We start from the raw sequence: 15,274 nt of genomic DNA, 5'->3' as shown, positions 1-15,274 counted from the left end.
TCCCACATGGATTTAAGAAAAAGGCCAGTTAGCGAACACAACGTGCTCTCATTGCGGGGAACAAAATCGCACAAACACCACAGGTTTGCCTCTGCCCAAAAGAACCCATCACACTGGTTACCTTCGTGGAAGCAGGCGAGAGTATCGGGAGAGGGGCTGCGCACTTCTTACCTCGTGCCCCCTGCGTCTCTCCCCATGCAGGGACTTCATAAAGACCAGCAAGTATATACAAGTGCCCCGGTAAGAAAAACTTGAATTGAGATACCAGCGCAGCTGATTTACAATGCAAACCAACACAAGGGACTTTCTCAAGGTCCCATCTCAGCCTGAAAAACTAGAAATCCTCCAAACTCTGGACACCACGTTGGTGGCCGGGCACCCCGGGTGGCCGTGGCCGTGTGCCTCGCCCGGCGCACGGACCCCCCTGGGCGGTGGCTACTTCACCTAGTCCTCACGCCCCACGTCCAGTGCAGATGGCCAGGTTCCCGGCCACCGCTCTTGGCTGCAGTGTGCCAGGTTCAGGGTTGCAGTGGTGGCCTGCCCTCTGAGGGGCCGGGGGAGTATCAGAGCGCCAAAGAAATTGGGAGCTAACAGGCGATGCAAGTTACACCAGCACCAAGAAAAACTGGTGTTTCTGCAGGACACGTGCCATCACTGGTCTCCCTAGAATCTGGGAGAAAGAGGACAAAGTAGGGTTTACCAAGTCACCTGACAAAGTTTTCACAGACTGTGGTGATGGAGATGTGCACGGCTCACCTCCTTGGATCAAGGGTGGGAGCTCGGAGAGGGAGGCAGCAGCATCAGGGGGCATTCGACCTGCTCCCGGCGTGGCTGTCTTCCCGGAACACAGGCTCCAGCCACTCACCTGGACGGAGTAGCCACCAGGGCGAAGGGTCTGGGCAGGGCAAGGCTTACAAGCACACGAGCAACTTGCTTCTGTTGCCTTTGTCCACAGGCCACCAGTGTAAGGACCCCCAGGAACCCCGAGACACACTTTCCCCCATTCCACCCACGAGGGGGGATCACCGAGCCCCTTCCAGGATGAAAAGTCCTTCTACAGACAGAAGGGCCGTGCCTCATGGTGCTTTTCCTTCCCCTTCCTTCCCTACGACCTTCCTTTTCCTAACAGGACTTTTCTTCAAATATTCCCAAGCCACCGGTTTTAAGGCAAACATGATTTTTCCAACATCAAAAATGTACACCAGAATTTATTTTATCTTAAGTCAGAAAAGGTGTGCTTGGGTGGCTCCAGTCGATTAAGCACCTGACTCCTGATTTTGGCTCAGGACATGATCTCACAGTTTGTGAGTTCAAGCCCCGTGTCCAGCTCCGTGCTGGAAGTGTGGAGCCTGCTTGGGATTTTCTCTCTCTCTCTCTCTCTCTCTCTCTCTCTCTCTCTCTCTGCCCCTCCCCTGCTCACGAGGGCTCTCTCTCGAAATAAACTTAAAAAAAATTTAAGTCAGAAGAAAGCATAAAGGTAACATGCACCAAAAAACAAAACACAGAACACATCATGGAAGATAAAGTGATATTGTAACTTAAGGAAAGTCAGTTTAATAATTACAACGATGTAGAAGGAATAGTCAATGCCAGGACACTCTGTGGCATTTACAGGACATGGCCCCACAATAGTCACCAGGGATGCTGTGTGTCCTAGAGAAATGGGGCGGGAGGGCAGCGGGAAGTGCACACACAGCTGGAGGCGCCCAACATCCCAGCGCCTGGTGCACATGGAGGCAGACACCACGAGCACAAAGGACGGTGTCTGACCCACATCTCAACATCGTGCAGAACTGAAGTGTGTCGTGTCCTCGCCCTTGGGGTAAATAGGGCGCCTTTCAACCCCCAGCCCCTTGGAAGGTCAGAGAAACGTAAACAACCTATTTACAATAAGGAAGGTCTGTAGAAAGAACTGCTCTCGGATGCATTTTCTCTGCTCCCTAAAAAGCTTAGTGAAATCCTAGATCTGCGAGAAGAGGAGAGAATGGGCCTCTCCCCTTAGGGCAGGGATGGGGAAGAAACAGGTGTCACTCAAGGCTTCGGTGAGGCTAAGGCAGGAGAGAGACCCCTCCTGGGATGCTGCCAGCAACATCGCCCATCAGAAACAGGTGGAGAGAGCAGGGGACAGAGGCCGTCCCTGAGTTCAAGGCTGCACACTTGGGCACACTCCAACGTGTCTCCCACTGCAAGAAAGGTCTTCTGCGTCACCAAAGACTCCTGTGAAATAGGGCTTACCAAAAAACAGGCTCTCCCTGCTAGTCCTAGCTCTGGTGAACAAAATGCTAAGTGCAAGAAGTTGGCAATTCTACTGGAAAGGCCACACATGGGCAGGTCAATGCTGAGCCACAGACACACCTGCTGGGCACACAGCCAGGAGGGCCAAGCTCAAGCCACTGCCCTCCAGCAGCAGATTGGGGGGGGGGGGGCACAGTGCTCAGCAGGAGCCTGGAGGAGCAGAAAGCCAGGTTCCAAAGCCACCCAGTTCAAAGGCATCAGAAGATCCCAAAGCCCTTACAGGGTGGCTTGACCCACAGATCGCGAGGCCCAAGTCACTCCTGAGGCCACACAGGTATTTCTGAGAAGTCTGTAATGCACAGAGATACTGCTGTTTTGAAAGACCTAACACTGGTTCTGTGAAAAAGTTTCTGTCGATTAAAGCTGACCTCTTGAGAAGAGGGGAGCAGAGAGCCATTGCCATAATGTGGGCATCCTGCCTCCACGGCCGCGGTTCCTGCCCAGGGGCTCTGAGGCTCCCTCGTCCCTGCCCAGAGAGGCCAGCAGAGCTGGGGCTGGGCAGGCTGCCCGTCTCCTCTGCTGTGGAGGTACAGGGGGAAATGGACCCACATTTAAACTTTCATCGCTTTGGCGGGATTTATATTGCTTTATTCTCACTGAAAGGGGGAAACATTTCTTTTTCCCAGTGAGCACTGAAGGCTCGTTGCATGCTGCTGGTGAACAGAGCTCAAAGTGGCCTGACAACTCCCAACCGCCACCTGCCATGTCAGCCCACAGCATCCCTGGTGTGCCTTCATCGGCCTCAGAGATGCGTAATAAATAACAGTTTATTTACAGGTTCTTGTGAAGCTTTCTCTCGTGGGCAGGACACAACAGTGCACTTTTTCATGTTATTAAACCAGCCTATATAAGAAAGTCTGTTCTCCCCAGCGCAGTGAATGCACGCCGACGGACCACCGTTCTCCAGAGGCAGAAAGGCGCGGACACCAGCAGCTGGACATGGAAGTGTGTGGGGACCTCCTGGGATCTGTGGTTGAAGCTGGCGTCTCTCACTCAGCCCGGGCACCTCACTCAGGCCCACCACATGTCAGTGACACAAAATGGCTTTAACAGAAGACTTTCGAGGGTATTAAGGTATCTTTGCAGACACAAATAAGGTTAATTACTTAGGCCTACCAAAGCAGAAGGTCTTTTTAGAGCACGTGGGGACTATAGAGAGCAAACCAGGCATCCAGCAAAGTACCAGGCACCTTTAACGCCCCTGCTTTCCATGAACACATCTTGTTCACAGGACCAGAAAGGTTAGTGGGAAGGGAATTCTAGCGCAGGTGATCAGCCCAGATGGAACCACCGTGGATGTGCATTCAAAATGGAGTATTTACAAGAAACACGTGTAATTATATATACTCAATAAAAGCCTGAAACACCAGGATTTGTAGTCACTGCACTTATTGCAAAATGAGGTAATTGAGATGTTAACAGAGTAAAATTACTGCAGTTCCGCCCTCAGGGTCTACACCTCACGTGTGGATTCTTCGGGAACAGTGCAACCGTTTCTATTTGTGTGAGCAACTCCAGCTTTCCCGTGCACAGAAAGCAAGATGACTTTTGTCCAGCCCTGCCCCCACGGTCCCGCGTGTTCACCCGGGCCTGGTCTCCTCGCTGGGAAGAGGCAAGGATGCTCCTCAGAGGTTGGTCTCATCCCAGGCAGGGTCGTTCATGTTCTTCAGAACTTTCCTCACCAGCTTTTCCAGGTCCTTGCGGGCTCTCTGCTCTTCCTCCAGAGATTTCTTCATCTTTTTGTTATCCTGTAAATGAAGCAGACCACAGGAGACTGGCGGTCTCGGGCACACAAGAGGGCAATCCCGGGCTGGAATCCACCAGGCTCAACAGCACCGCCCGAACGCCTGCACAGACACCCCTGTGATGGGTCTCCAAGACCCATCACAGAAGGAAGAACGGTCCTAACTATCCATCCAGACAACCTCCACCTGACAGACCACGAGACAACGGCTGAAAGTAACAAGAGGAACGTGCGTCTTCCCACATCTGTAATGATCTCACAACCTTTTACTAGAAAAACGGCAGCAGCGGCGGCCCCTGCGTTCCTTCGCCCTGACCCCATCACTCCTAGGCACACGCGCAGGTGGACCGCTGCCGGGCCTCCCTTCCAACTCGGGGAAGAAGCACCTGCGCACCCCAGCCCCCACCCCACGCGCAGGGCTCAATGCGCTCCTTGGAGACCAGAGCCATCGTGCAGTGAACCTTCTCCACAAATACACAAAATATACTTGGGTCACTTAGCCAAGTTCACCTGACTTCTTAAGAACAAGGACCATGTGTCACACCAGCAAGTGGCAAAGAATAATCACAGTAGGAATTTTAGGTATTTTAAACAATTATTCCAATAGAACTTGAGATGACTTATGATGGAAATTGTACAGTAAAACCTTTAAACAGGTCACTTTAAGAATTCATCTCCTTGGGCACCTGGACGGCTCAGTCCGTTAAGCGTCCAACTTCAGCTCAGGTGGTAACCCCATGGTTTGTGAGTTTGAGCCCCATGTCTGGCTCTACACTGACAGTGTGGCTCTCTCCCCTCCTCTCTCTGCCTCTCCCCTGCTCTTTCCCAAAACAAACATTAAAAAAAAAAAATACTTGAAAAAAATTCGGTTTTCCTGGTCTGTGCCAGGCACAGAAGACCAAACTGATCTGCTGGAATTCTAAGAGAAAGGCCTCTCCCTTCTTTATTACTTCACGTTCAGACAAACGGCCTTAATTTGCAGGTGGTGGTTTCCCCTTCTCCTCCTTTAAAAACAAGGTCAACAGGCTGGCTATGACTCACCTGTCTTAACTCTTGGACTTCGTCCTTTAACGCGTAGACAGTATCCACAAGACTCCTGAAGCAGAGAACAGGATGAACACCCAAACGAGGGTGGGAGCAAGGACACAGAAGCACTTTACCGGGAGGCATGACAGGACCCTCCTCGGCAAATACCCAACTCCGTCCACTTTACAACAGCCTGCTTAGAGTTAATGCCACTCTGTCAAGGACACCAGGAGGGCCAGCCCTCAAAGGTCTCCGGCTCCAGGGCTCCTCGCCATCCGCCCCCTCCCCACGCCCGCGTGGCCCACTTTAAAGTGCTGGAACGTGGCTTACTTTTCTTCTATCACTGTCTGACCATTACTCTTAGTTTCTTCAACTATGATTTTCTCTTCCTCTGGAAGCAAAACTTGTGGAGCAGATTCTTTGCGTGAGCCTAGATCATCAAAAACACAAAAAACAGAAGCAAAGCCCACAGGTGAGCACACGGCAGAACTTGACACCTGACTCTACAGCACTATGTCAACATTAACATGAAATTCCAGAGACCGTACATTAAAAATCCTCTACATAAAATAGGGAATGGCAACTTTTGCCAATTTTCTCCACTTCTGTCTAGCAAACCCAGTCCTTCTCGTGCTGAAAGCATCGCAGAGGAAAGGAAGCAGTAGCCTTCTGGCGATTTATTAAGCTTTGGTTCCTGAATCAGGATTATGGATCTTTTAAATCTCCAAATCTTCCACAGGTAGTAAGTTAAAGGTTCTGACCATAGTGCCCTGGACATTTCGGAATAAATATCAAAATGAATTGGGGGGTGGGGGGGGGAATATCCAAATCAACTCGATTGTGAGCCATCTCATTCTGGGCATTTTAGAAAGATGGGTCAGATGATACATGCACACAGGGTATTTATAAATGCAAATAACTGGTGAAACATTTAACTCTACAGTGACAGTTAAAAATAAAGATTAGGGCACATGGTTTATAAAAAGTGAGATTTATTACTTCTTGCATGAAAACTTATTCTCCATTCCCTGGCACACAAACATTTTTCCAAACATAAGGTGGTAAACCACAGACGATGCTGGAGGGAAGCTGGCACCATTGAACCAGTGCCCAGCAGTGCCTGGACCCTGTCTCGATACACGCATGCTACAAAATGGGTACTTCAGAAATTGGGAAACCCAGCTTTTGAACAGGTAGGAAAGGAGACTCAGATCTTTAAGGACGCAATAAAAAAAAAAAAAAAACAAACCTTGAGATAGTATTTTCTTATCTATAACAAGTACTGTAACACATATATATTTTTGAAAAATACTGGTACAAATATTTGAGGAAAGAACACAGAACACAAACACCTGCAAAACCTCTTCAATAAAAACAATACACTTGGGGCGCTTGGGTGGCTCAGTCGGTTGAGCGTCCGACTCTTGGTTTCGGCTCAGGTCATGATCTCATGGTTTGTGGGTTTGAGCCCCAAGTCAGGCTCTGTGCTGATGGCATGAAGCCTACTTGGAATTCTCTCTCTCCCCCTCTCTCTGCCCCTCCCCTGCTCACATGGTCGCTGTCTCTCTCAGAAATAAAAAATAAACTTAAAAAAAAATATGAAAACAATACACTTGATATGTGCTATGTGCTAATTACGGAGATGTTGGCACAACTTGCTTCTTCCTGGTTCGCCTTTAGCCCGCCTTCCTGAAAGTTCGTCAAACCGTGGGACGGCTGGCTGTGTGCCCTTCCGTCATGGGAACGTTCAGAATACCCACGTGTGCAGGACGGGGTTTAAGGAACAGTCCACCAGCATTTCAGTGTCAGCTTACACTCCTCGGAGCAGGAGTTATTACCATGAGAGCTTGACAGCAAGAGTGCTCACGAGAGGATCCCACCGTCCAGGGGGTTCCCGTATCGTTTCCGCTGCGGCACGCCACAGGAAGGAGGGCGGGAGTTTCCCAGCCGTGGGGCGGTGGCCTAGACTCTCCCTGCCACCATCTGTACGTTGGTCCCCATCGCCCAGACTGAGAAGGGCGTCGAATCCAAGCACACGGGTGAAACCGTGACAGCAGGAACTGAACTAAACTAGGATGCAGACCTCTTCCTCCTCGGTCATCTCAAGCATGAGAAGACTGAACTCCACGCAGGCAGGTACCATCTTGGGTTACACAGCACGAGCTTCAACACGCATACTGTTTTTATACCAATAGAGGGCGGCCCTTCGGTGGGGGTCAAGCACTTCAGTATTCTAGCCAGAGTGCGGAAAATTTGGGCACAAGCCACAGCAAGCGTCTGTACAATTTCACGACTGTCCGCTATGCCTCCCTGCAAACCCCGAGCCTGCACCCCCATGGCTATGTCGTACCCCTCACCGATGGGCCACCCGCCACCCCGTCGCAGTCCCCCACCCGCAAAGGGAGTTACTCTTCAGAGAGGGTGACATCCTTCAAGACACGGTCCCTGAAAGGGTCGCCCTGTCACAGACAGCGCCATGCTGACGACAATCCACCTCCTGGGGTCTTGCCTGCTCCCGGCGCCATGGCTCTGAGGGGCTGCGGGCATATCTTCTAGGCCGTTCTGGGCTGCATGGGACAATACGGGCTTATCTTCTTCTAGGCCGTTCCTAGGCCGCACAGGAGCTGAGCGGCACCAGCCGAGGGGCAGATTCTGAAGGCCGCCGTGTGCCATCCCGCGCTTCGGACACAGCTGCAGCAGGACCCACGTGAGCATCGGGAAGGCTAGTTCACGTGCCGTTTCCCCACAAAAACAGGAAAGGGTTCACAAAAAGCCGAGTGTGCGTACCACACACGTGGAAAACCGATGGTTTCAGTGAATTTCGCCGTGAAAAGACGTCATCGGAAAACTCAGTCGCCTGCCAAGTGTCCCCACTGCCACCTGCCCTGTGCCACAGTCCAATCAAAACAGGTAGCGGCTGGGTGCCGTCACACCTGGCTGGAAGCACGTTTCTGCACGTGGACAAGCTAATGACACACGTGGCAGCACTCTGGGAAGCCCGACTCTTGTGTGCTTCTCCCCAGGCATTTGGATCTCCCAGCTTCCTGGGCACTGTTCCGTGAGGCATACGCGGCACTCCAGGTTCAAACGGCAGGGAAAACCAGAGGCATCTGTGTCGTAAGGACATGGGCTGGACAGCGGGCACTGTCCTGTCCGCACGAGTACCAGGACAAGTGTAACTTCCGTTACAGAACGACACTACGTCAGAGGACCAAGCCCGTGAGAACTGGTACGAGACTCACATGTATGTGATGGTTATTTTTGGAAATATGCTGAGAGCACACCAGAATTTATTATAAAAACTTACATTGGAGAATGTGTTATCGGCAGAACGTACTAACTGCTTGATTCCTGAAAGAGGCTAGTGTGAAAAATGCCATATATGGACCTGACAGTGAGCCGGGAGGCATAAAGACATAATAAGGTTATTTACTGGCCTACAAAGAAATCCAGGGATGCCAACAATGTGCCTGGTTTCAATGTAGCATTTTTCTCAAAGGACAGAAAATTCAGTCTTTCAGAAAGTTAAACAATAAATATTCCCCAGCCAGCTTTATAACTAAGTCTGTTCTATAGCAATAGCCAAATTTTACAAAATAGATTTAATATCTCAAAGATTACTGAAGTATTTTTACATGTATCGCAACATGTTTTCCCTGAATTACTTAGTCTGGAAAAACAACCACTCACAAAGACCGTTCTGTCACTTTGTTTAAAACCCTCTCAGGGGCTGAGACCCAGGCAAATGTGCTCACGATGGCTCTGCACATTCAAGATCCCTATTTCCCAAACTCTGTGTTTCCAGGAGGTTAACAGGGTACGGGCATGGACGGTACTATCTCATCCGTGTCCACGCATGACCTCCCCCTAGGCTACTATGCCGGACCAGGTCCCCGGGGGTGATGCGTGCCCTGACCAAAGTGGACAAGCTTCTCCCCGCCCGCACCCGCCCCTGTCGGGCACACAGGTGGTGGCACCAGGACCTCTGCTCTACACGACCTGTGGACAGAGGCCTAGATTCCTCGGAGTAGCCATGCAGCACCCCGTCAGTAAGGGCCCCCCCCCCCCAAGAGCGCTCTGTGGAAACAGTGTGGAGTCGCCTGCTTCCCCTTCCGGCCTCAACGTGCCTTCTCAGTTTGGGGAATACTTTGCCGCCCCTCCTCCACTGGCTAATGCAGGGGTTCTGCCACATGTCATTTTGGAAACTGCTGACTGCTACAGCCCCTTCTTCAAAGGTCCACAGGGCACAGGCAGCACGGTGAAGGTTTTCAGAAGGTCTGCAGTAAAAATACCCACTTACTTTAATTCAGCACTTCCTAACGTCATCGGAGTGCGGAACCACTGCAGTTCTCCGTGTCACTCTTTACGAGTAGTGCTGGCCTAGCCTCTGGCCCTGTCTGCCTCTATAATCACACGCACGCGAGTGCCGGTTGGCTTTGCTGTTCAGTAAAGGCGTGAAGACAATGAGATGACAATTTACACTTGGCACCAACCCAGCATTTCCCCAACCGGAGGACTCCCAAAAACACGTCCGCAGCTGCCTGGGCTCCGGCTGCCGCCGCCCACAGACATGCCACGGCAGCTGCACACTGCCCCCAGCAGGGGTCGCCCTGTGCCACGCAGCTGGAGATGGGCGGGAGCTTGCTCACTGAGAGGCATGACTGAGAAGCTGGAGACAACTTGAACCCTGCCCCCTGCAACATTTACAGATCCTCCTTTGTGAAGCACTCGCGCTGACAGAGGATCTGCCTGGGGCACATAGCGGGTGGGGTGGGGGTGGGGGTGGGGGGCTCAAAGCCCAGGGTACCTCTTGGTTGTTGGAGAGCCACCTGCTGGGACACAAGGCTGGGTCAACTCCAGGACGCACGGTGGGGTGTATGTGTGTGCACGCGTGGCTGGGCCGGCCTTCATCACAAGCCTAAAAACAGCATTAAGTTCGCCAGAAAAGAGACCACGTGCCCATCTGGCCAGATGTCTGGTACGTTTGTGGCCGAACTCCTGTAACTTCTTAAATTCATAATCTTTCTAAAAATCTGTATCTAATTATACTCCACTGGAACTGATCTTTCAGAATGAAGGAAAATATTACAGGTTTTCAAAACCTATTTAATAAAATCTTTCCAAAAAGTCACTTTGTGATTTACGGGCTACCAAAGAATTCTAATTTTTTTTTCTTGGGAAGAGGTGAGGCATCTTTTTAGGGAACAATTTACAGGTGTTCACCATCTGTGCCTTGCTCTAGCCTCTCACGACACTTCCTCTCTCTGCTTAGCCAGCTGGGCATACGCTTTACAAAACCAAAGTTAAAATTGATCTTAGTCCTAAGGAAAAAAGGAGTAAGAAACCAAGCAAAAGCAAAAAACACTAATGAAGTTAGGTGGGGTTTTTTCCCCCCCATTTGTGCACAAAAAACCAACAGTGCTTCTTTCTGAAGACAAACCCTCCAGTGATAGAAAACTTGTTGGAAAAAGTTGAAATAAAAATGTGTTAAGGAGTGACCCTGTTTTGTCTGGAACGTATTTAATCTAAGAAAGTGCACATTTCTCTCTCAAAGCAGAAGCAAAGAGTCCCATTACCTGGCCTTCCTCTGGAAGACAACTTACAGGAAAACAGCCCTGTCACACTGAGTCACAAGCTAGGCTACTCCCCTGCCCTCCCCCAGGTAACAAATATTAAAAGCCACAGGCTAGCAAATGCAAAATTTATTTCAACTGTACATAACAGACGTCTTTTTTCATATATATAAAACAAACACTTCATTGCCATATGCAACCACAAACAATAATATGCATACTGTACAATACAATGCAACAATCAGGTTTACATCCAACTGAGTCTTCAAATGGCAGTCGTCCACCATAAATGGCTTTCCCATTCACAGAGAAAAAGCACAATATATAGATTTTTTTTTTCAAGGTCTCATACCACTATTTACACATTACTGTGTTTTGGCAACCTCACGCAAAACACATAATTAATATAGCTTATATACTGTGGCAAGCGTAAGTTCAATGGCAACACCACGGAGGCCCCCGCACAAGGCCCGAGGCAGCGCTCACCTACCTGTGGGTTCAGGGTCTTCACCCTCACGCTAGAGCACCGACTGCGCACGCAGCCAGGACAGAGCCACACAAACGAGACTCCCTCTCCGCACGACTGAAGCTCCGCAGGGGGAGGGAGAGTCCCGGCCCCCGGGGGGCCACGTCGCCACTGCCACCCAGGGGCCACCTCCAGCCTGTGGCACGGACACTTCCAACCAGGTCACGAGAGCTAATGGTGCCAGACACTCACAACAAGCCCGAACAACAAAGAGCCAGGGTGTTGTTCTGCAGTGACCTCAACGTCAGCAGAATCCCTGCCCACGTGGCTTTACTAGTACCAGAGGACGGATGAGGAAGGGTGAAACCCTGGCGTACAGGAAAGGAAATGGCTCAGGAAGATGACCCCGATGATACTTGGCAATGCAGAAAAGTCCAAGTGCAACGACTAACGGCGTCTCACCGCTGTGCTGTGCGCAGCCCACAACACGGGCAGCCCGCGGTCACTAAGGCCTGGCAAAGGCGTCTCAGCCAACGCACAATGACACAGCCTCAAAGCAATAAAAGGACACTCTAACGTGATAAGAGGGGACTGCTGTACGTACACAAAATAAAACCACTGCTTCTAAGTTCACTCATGAACTTCGTAGTTCCGTTTCTTCCAAAATTCCATCTGCTATCTGGCTGACCACGCAGAAACCCCATCTCTCCCGTGGGCTAATACTGGGCTCTAATTTTAAGATTGCTCAACTTCTTTATATTAATTGATATAAAACTAGGAACTCTCCAGATGGCATGAGCAGCCCAATGCTATCTGGGAACAGACATGCTTGGAATTCTCCGTCTTCCTCACGACCTCACCGCACGCGGTCCCCGAGCCGGCTGACTCTGTAAGCACCGCGCCGCTGCAGGGGGCCACCAGCCCCTCTGGGCGCGTGAGCGACAGGACCCGGCGCCCCGCCAGCAGCGGCACGGTGCAAGCAAGGGCGGGCACTGCATACGTGGTGTGGTGAGGTAGGGGACAGGGGAGACGGCCCGGCCACCCTGAGGAGAGGAAAACCGGCCATTCCCGGCTCCTCACAGCATCTGGCTTCCTGAAGTCGGTCTGACTGAGCACTTCACACACGACCACGAGGCTCCCTGTCCACACCAAGCACAGCATGCGTGGGGGAGGGTGCTTCTCCACTCTGGCAATGACCAAACGTGGTTCTGGTGCCACCACTGAACGCGACACATCACATTCAGTTTTCTGAAGCCGAGATTCATCTGAGGGAGGCCAGTGAAACCTCCTCACAACAAATCCCAGGGAAGCGGGGGAGTCCCCTCCAAATCGGAGATTTTCTTCTAAGTGAGTTACGTGGCAGCTTAGGTCTTTGGCGGACTCAGGTGGCCCCAAGACACGCAAAGGAGGAGGATCACACAGGATGGGATGCCATAAACGGAGTTTCACTGCAGCTACTCGCTGAAAACCACGCGTCCATCGCAGGCAACGTAATGTGGAGGTTGGGGCGCAGCCAGGCTGGGACCGAAGCCAAGCACTCACCTTTCGGGGTACAGCCAACGCCTCTCTGAACGGAGTCTCACGTACACCTTCAGAGGCTGCGCGCGTCAGAGTTTGCATTTAATCTTCAGCGGGGAGGGACTCCAAACAAGGGGAGCGTGGCGTCGTGACGCGGGGGAGGGTCTGAGCTCTGACAGTACCTGGCCCTTGGACAACCCCCACCCCACGGGCAAACGGGGACGTGGGACAGCCATCTGTGGTGCACGGACGAGCACAGAGCCCTTGCCGGCCACACTGACACACGGCTCCCGGTGGCCGCCAAGTGCCCCGAGGACTCTTCAGAGAGCGGTGTCCGAACTGCACTCAGCCCTCTTACTGAGCGCTTCCTTCTCCTGTCTCCTCAACTACTTGGTCAGTGGGTCCATCATACATAGAAGATGTGGATCCCCATACAAGGCCAGAGCCGCCTCTGTGTTGTTTGTTGATCACAAACCTGTATGGTTTCAGTATAAAATATAAAAGTGTTCATACAGCTGTATCCAAAAAGAAATGAGACAGGTGCTACACTGAGAATAAAAACCCAGACCCCTTGGAGCTGCAAAACCGCCACTACCCACGGAGAAAAGCCCCGGGCACGGGCTGCGTGAGCACACCATCTCCTTCAACAGCAGCGACTCAAACGGAGGGTCAAATTGGCAATTGGGCCTCCGCAAAATACAATGGGAAGTATCAGAAACGCTCTCAAAAGTTGTTAAAATATCACATAAAAGACAAGGAACAGCAAGAAAACATCTAAGAAAAGCAGGCTGCGATACAACAAGCATTTGTTAAGAAAAGCTCAGAAGTGCATTAGTTCTGGTGAGAGATATATGAGCAACAGCTCTTACGAGATGTAGAACCCATTCTGTAACTATGGGCTGTCCATATACTGTCATAGTCAGAGTCTTCCGAGAGGTCTGAGGGCTCCAAACGGGAAAGGCTACTGCGACGACCCAAGGAGTCTAGACTTGATTGGTCGTCGTCAGCCAAGACGTGATTATGCATCAGGTCAGTGCCTTGCCATGCTACGACGGGAGGGACGGAGTGACAGGCAGAGGTGGGAGGGGACGGACAGGAAGAGCCACAACCAAAAACATGAAAACAAAAGCAAAAGGTGATGGGAAGAGAAGGAAAAGAGAAAATATTGTTAAAAAATGGCAACAATGTTCATTTCTCCTTATTTACGGTGGGTTTTAATAGCACAACCCTTAGAATAAAAGTAGACTTAAATAAATCTCACAGTATTGTTTGCAAACTGTCTCTTTTTACAGATCTTGCTACGAGCCCTCACATAAGCTCATGTCCACAGATCATTCTACAGACATTTCACAAGTAAACTATTCCATTAGCAAATAGTCTCATTTATGACATTTGTAAAAGAAACCATTTAGGTGTTAAATTAGGAATTGTTTCCTATTCTTTAGGTGGATATGTTGAAGCAAAAGAGTTTCCAAGGATTTTCGACTTCTTCAGTTCATCTTTAGGATGGGGTCTACACTTACCTTATCAAACCACCACCACCACTGTAAAAGTTTCAGAGTGGAGTAGGGGTTAAATAGGGTCCACGTCCCTGGGGGCCCTTCCTTGTCGCTGCACCACCCACGATTGCAGCGCCCCACAGAGCTCAGCCAGGGGACAGGGGAAGGGGGACGCCTGCTCAAACGTTCTCAACCCCAATGCAGACCCTTTACTGGCGGGACAAGAGACACGATGAACCGAGAGCCACTGTGTTAACAGGAGGGCAACAGAAGACAAAGGGCACCAGATGGGAGAACAGCAATCAGCCAGAGGGGAGCCACACCTGGGAGCGAGGGCCCTGGCCAGGGAGCTGTGCAGGGGCATGCAGGCTGCAGGGACACCACATGACAGACGATGGCACACCACGGCAACCATGGCCTCCGTCCTATTCCTGCTCCTGGTCAAAGCCAAGTCCATTCCCAAACCTTAACAAGCAGGGGCGGCTACTCTGCATTCCTTCAACTAAATCCCTGGAGTCTACGAGGGTCACTACTTCCTCGAGACAGAAATCGATTCCAAAGACGTCTGGTTTATAATGTCTTGTTGGCATCCAAATGGACACTGGAAGGAGCTGAATTTGCCTATTTTGGCTAAGCAGTTAACACGAGAAGAACCGCCTCCATTGTAACCCCGCACTGCCTTTCCAGCATAAAGGATCAATTTCCCCCTACCTTACCTGGTCACAAGAGTATTAGGGTTACGGCCATATAGGAGTGTGCACACGAGGCCCCAGAGTGATTAGCCCATAGTATCAGCTGAAAACAAAAACCAACGTATTGTGCAACGCTTTCCTTGCACAGGAGAAATGGAAACATGTAATACAAAGGACAAATAATCTGCATGACCTATGGGCCATCCCTTCAAGGCAGCCAAAGCAGGGACCACAGGCACATCGTGGGGCACAGTCTCCTGGATGGACAAACGAGGCTCTCACAAACGAACGAACGAACGAACGAACGAACACACACACACACACACACACACACACACACACACACACACACACACACACACACACCCTCCTGTTACCCGGTCTGTTCACCTGAGACTACCAGGTTAAAATTTTATTTCAAGGAATTCAAGTTGAGAGAGTTTTTTAAAATCTCAAATTCA

The 15,274-nt window shown here is 50.8% G+C and overlaps 1 protein-coding gene across 10 annotated transcripts in view; it reads right to left on the bottom strand.

Annotated features, from left to right (window-relative positions):
- Positions 1-1,511: 1,511 nt before the first annotated feature.
- The window catches only part of ARHGEF7 (Rho guanine nucleotide exchange factor 7), a 134,076-nt gene continuing 120,313 nt past the window's right edge, over positions 1,512-15,274 (bottom strand). For 8 of the 10 annotated variants that reach the window (XM_023253241.2, XM_023253259.2, XM_023253244.2 and 5 more), the window contains 4 exons: positions 13,492-13,668; positions 5,396-5,495; positions 5,081-5,135; positions 1,512-4,043 (listed from right to left, as the gene is read on the bottom strand). In XM_023253241.2, the coding sequence (XP_023109009.1) occupies positions 3,921-4,043; positions 5,081-5,135; positions 5,396-5,495; positions 13,492-13,668 (455 nt within the window). In that variant the 3' untranslated portion in view covers positions 1,512-3,920. The remainder of the gene's footprint in view (positions 4,044-5,080; positions 5,136-5,395; positions 5,496-13,491; positions 13,669-15,274) is intronic. The other 2 variants (XM_023253248.2, XM_023253258.2) reach the window with 1 other exon arrangement.

Source organism: Felis catus, chromosome A1 (assembly GCF_018350175.1).
Source record: "Felis catus isolate Fca126 chromosome A1, F.catus_Fca126_mat1.0, whole genome shotgun sequence".
Lineage (NCBI taxonomy): Eukaryota > Metazoa > Chordata > Mammalia > Carnivora > Felidae > Felis > Felis catus.
Note: the sequence above shows the minus strand (reverse complement) of the source record. Positions and strands in the feature narration are given on the sequence as shown.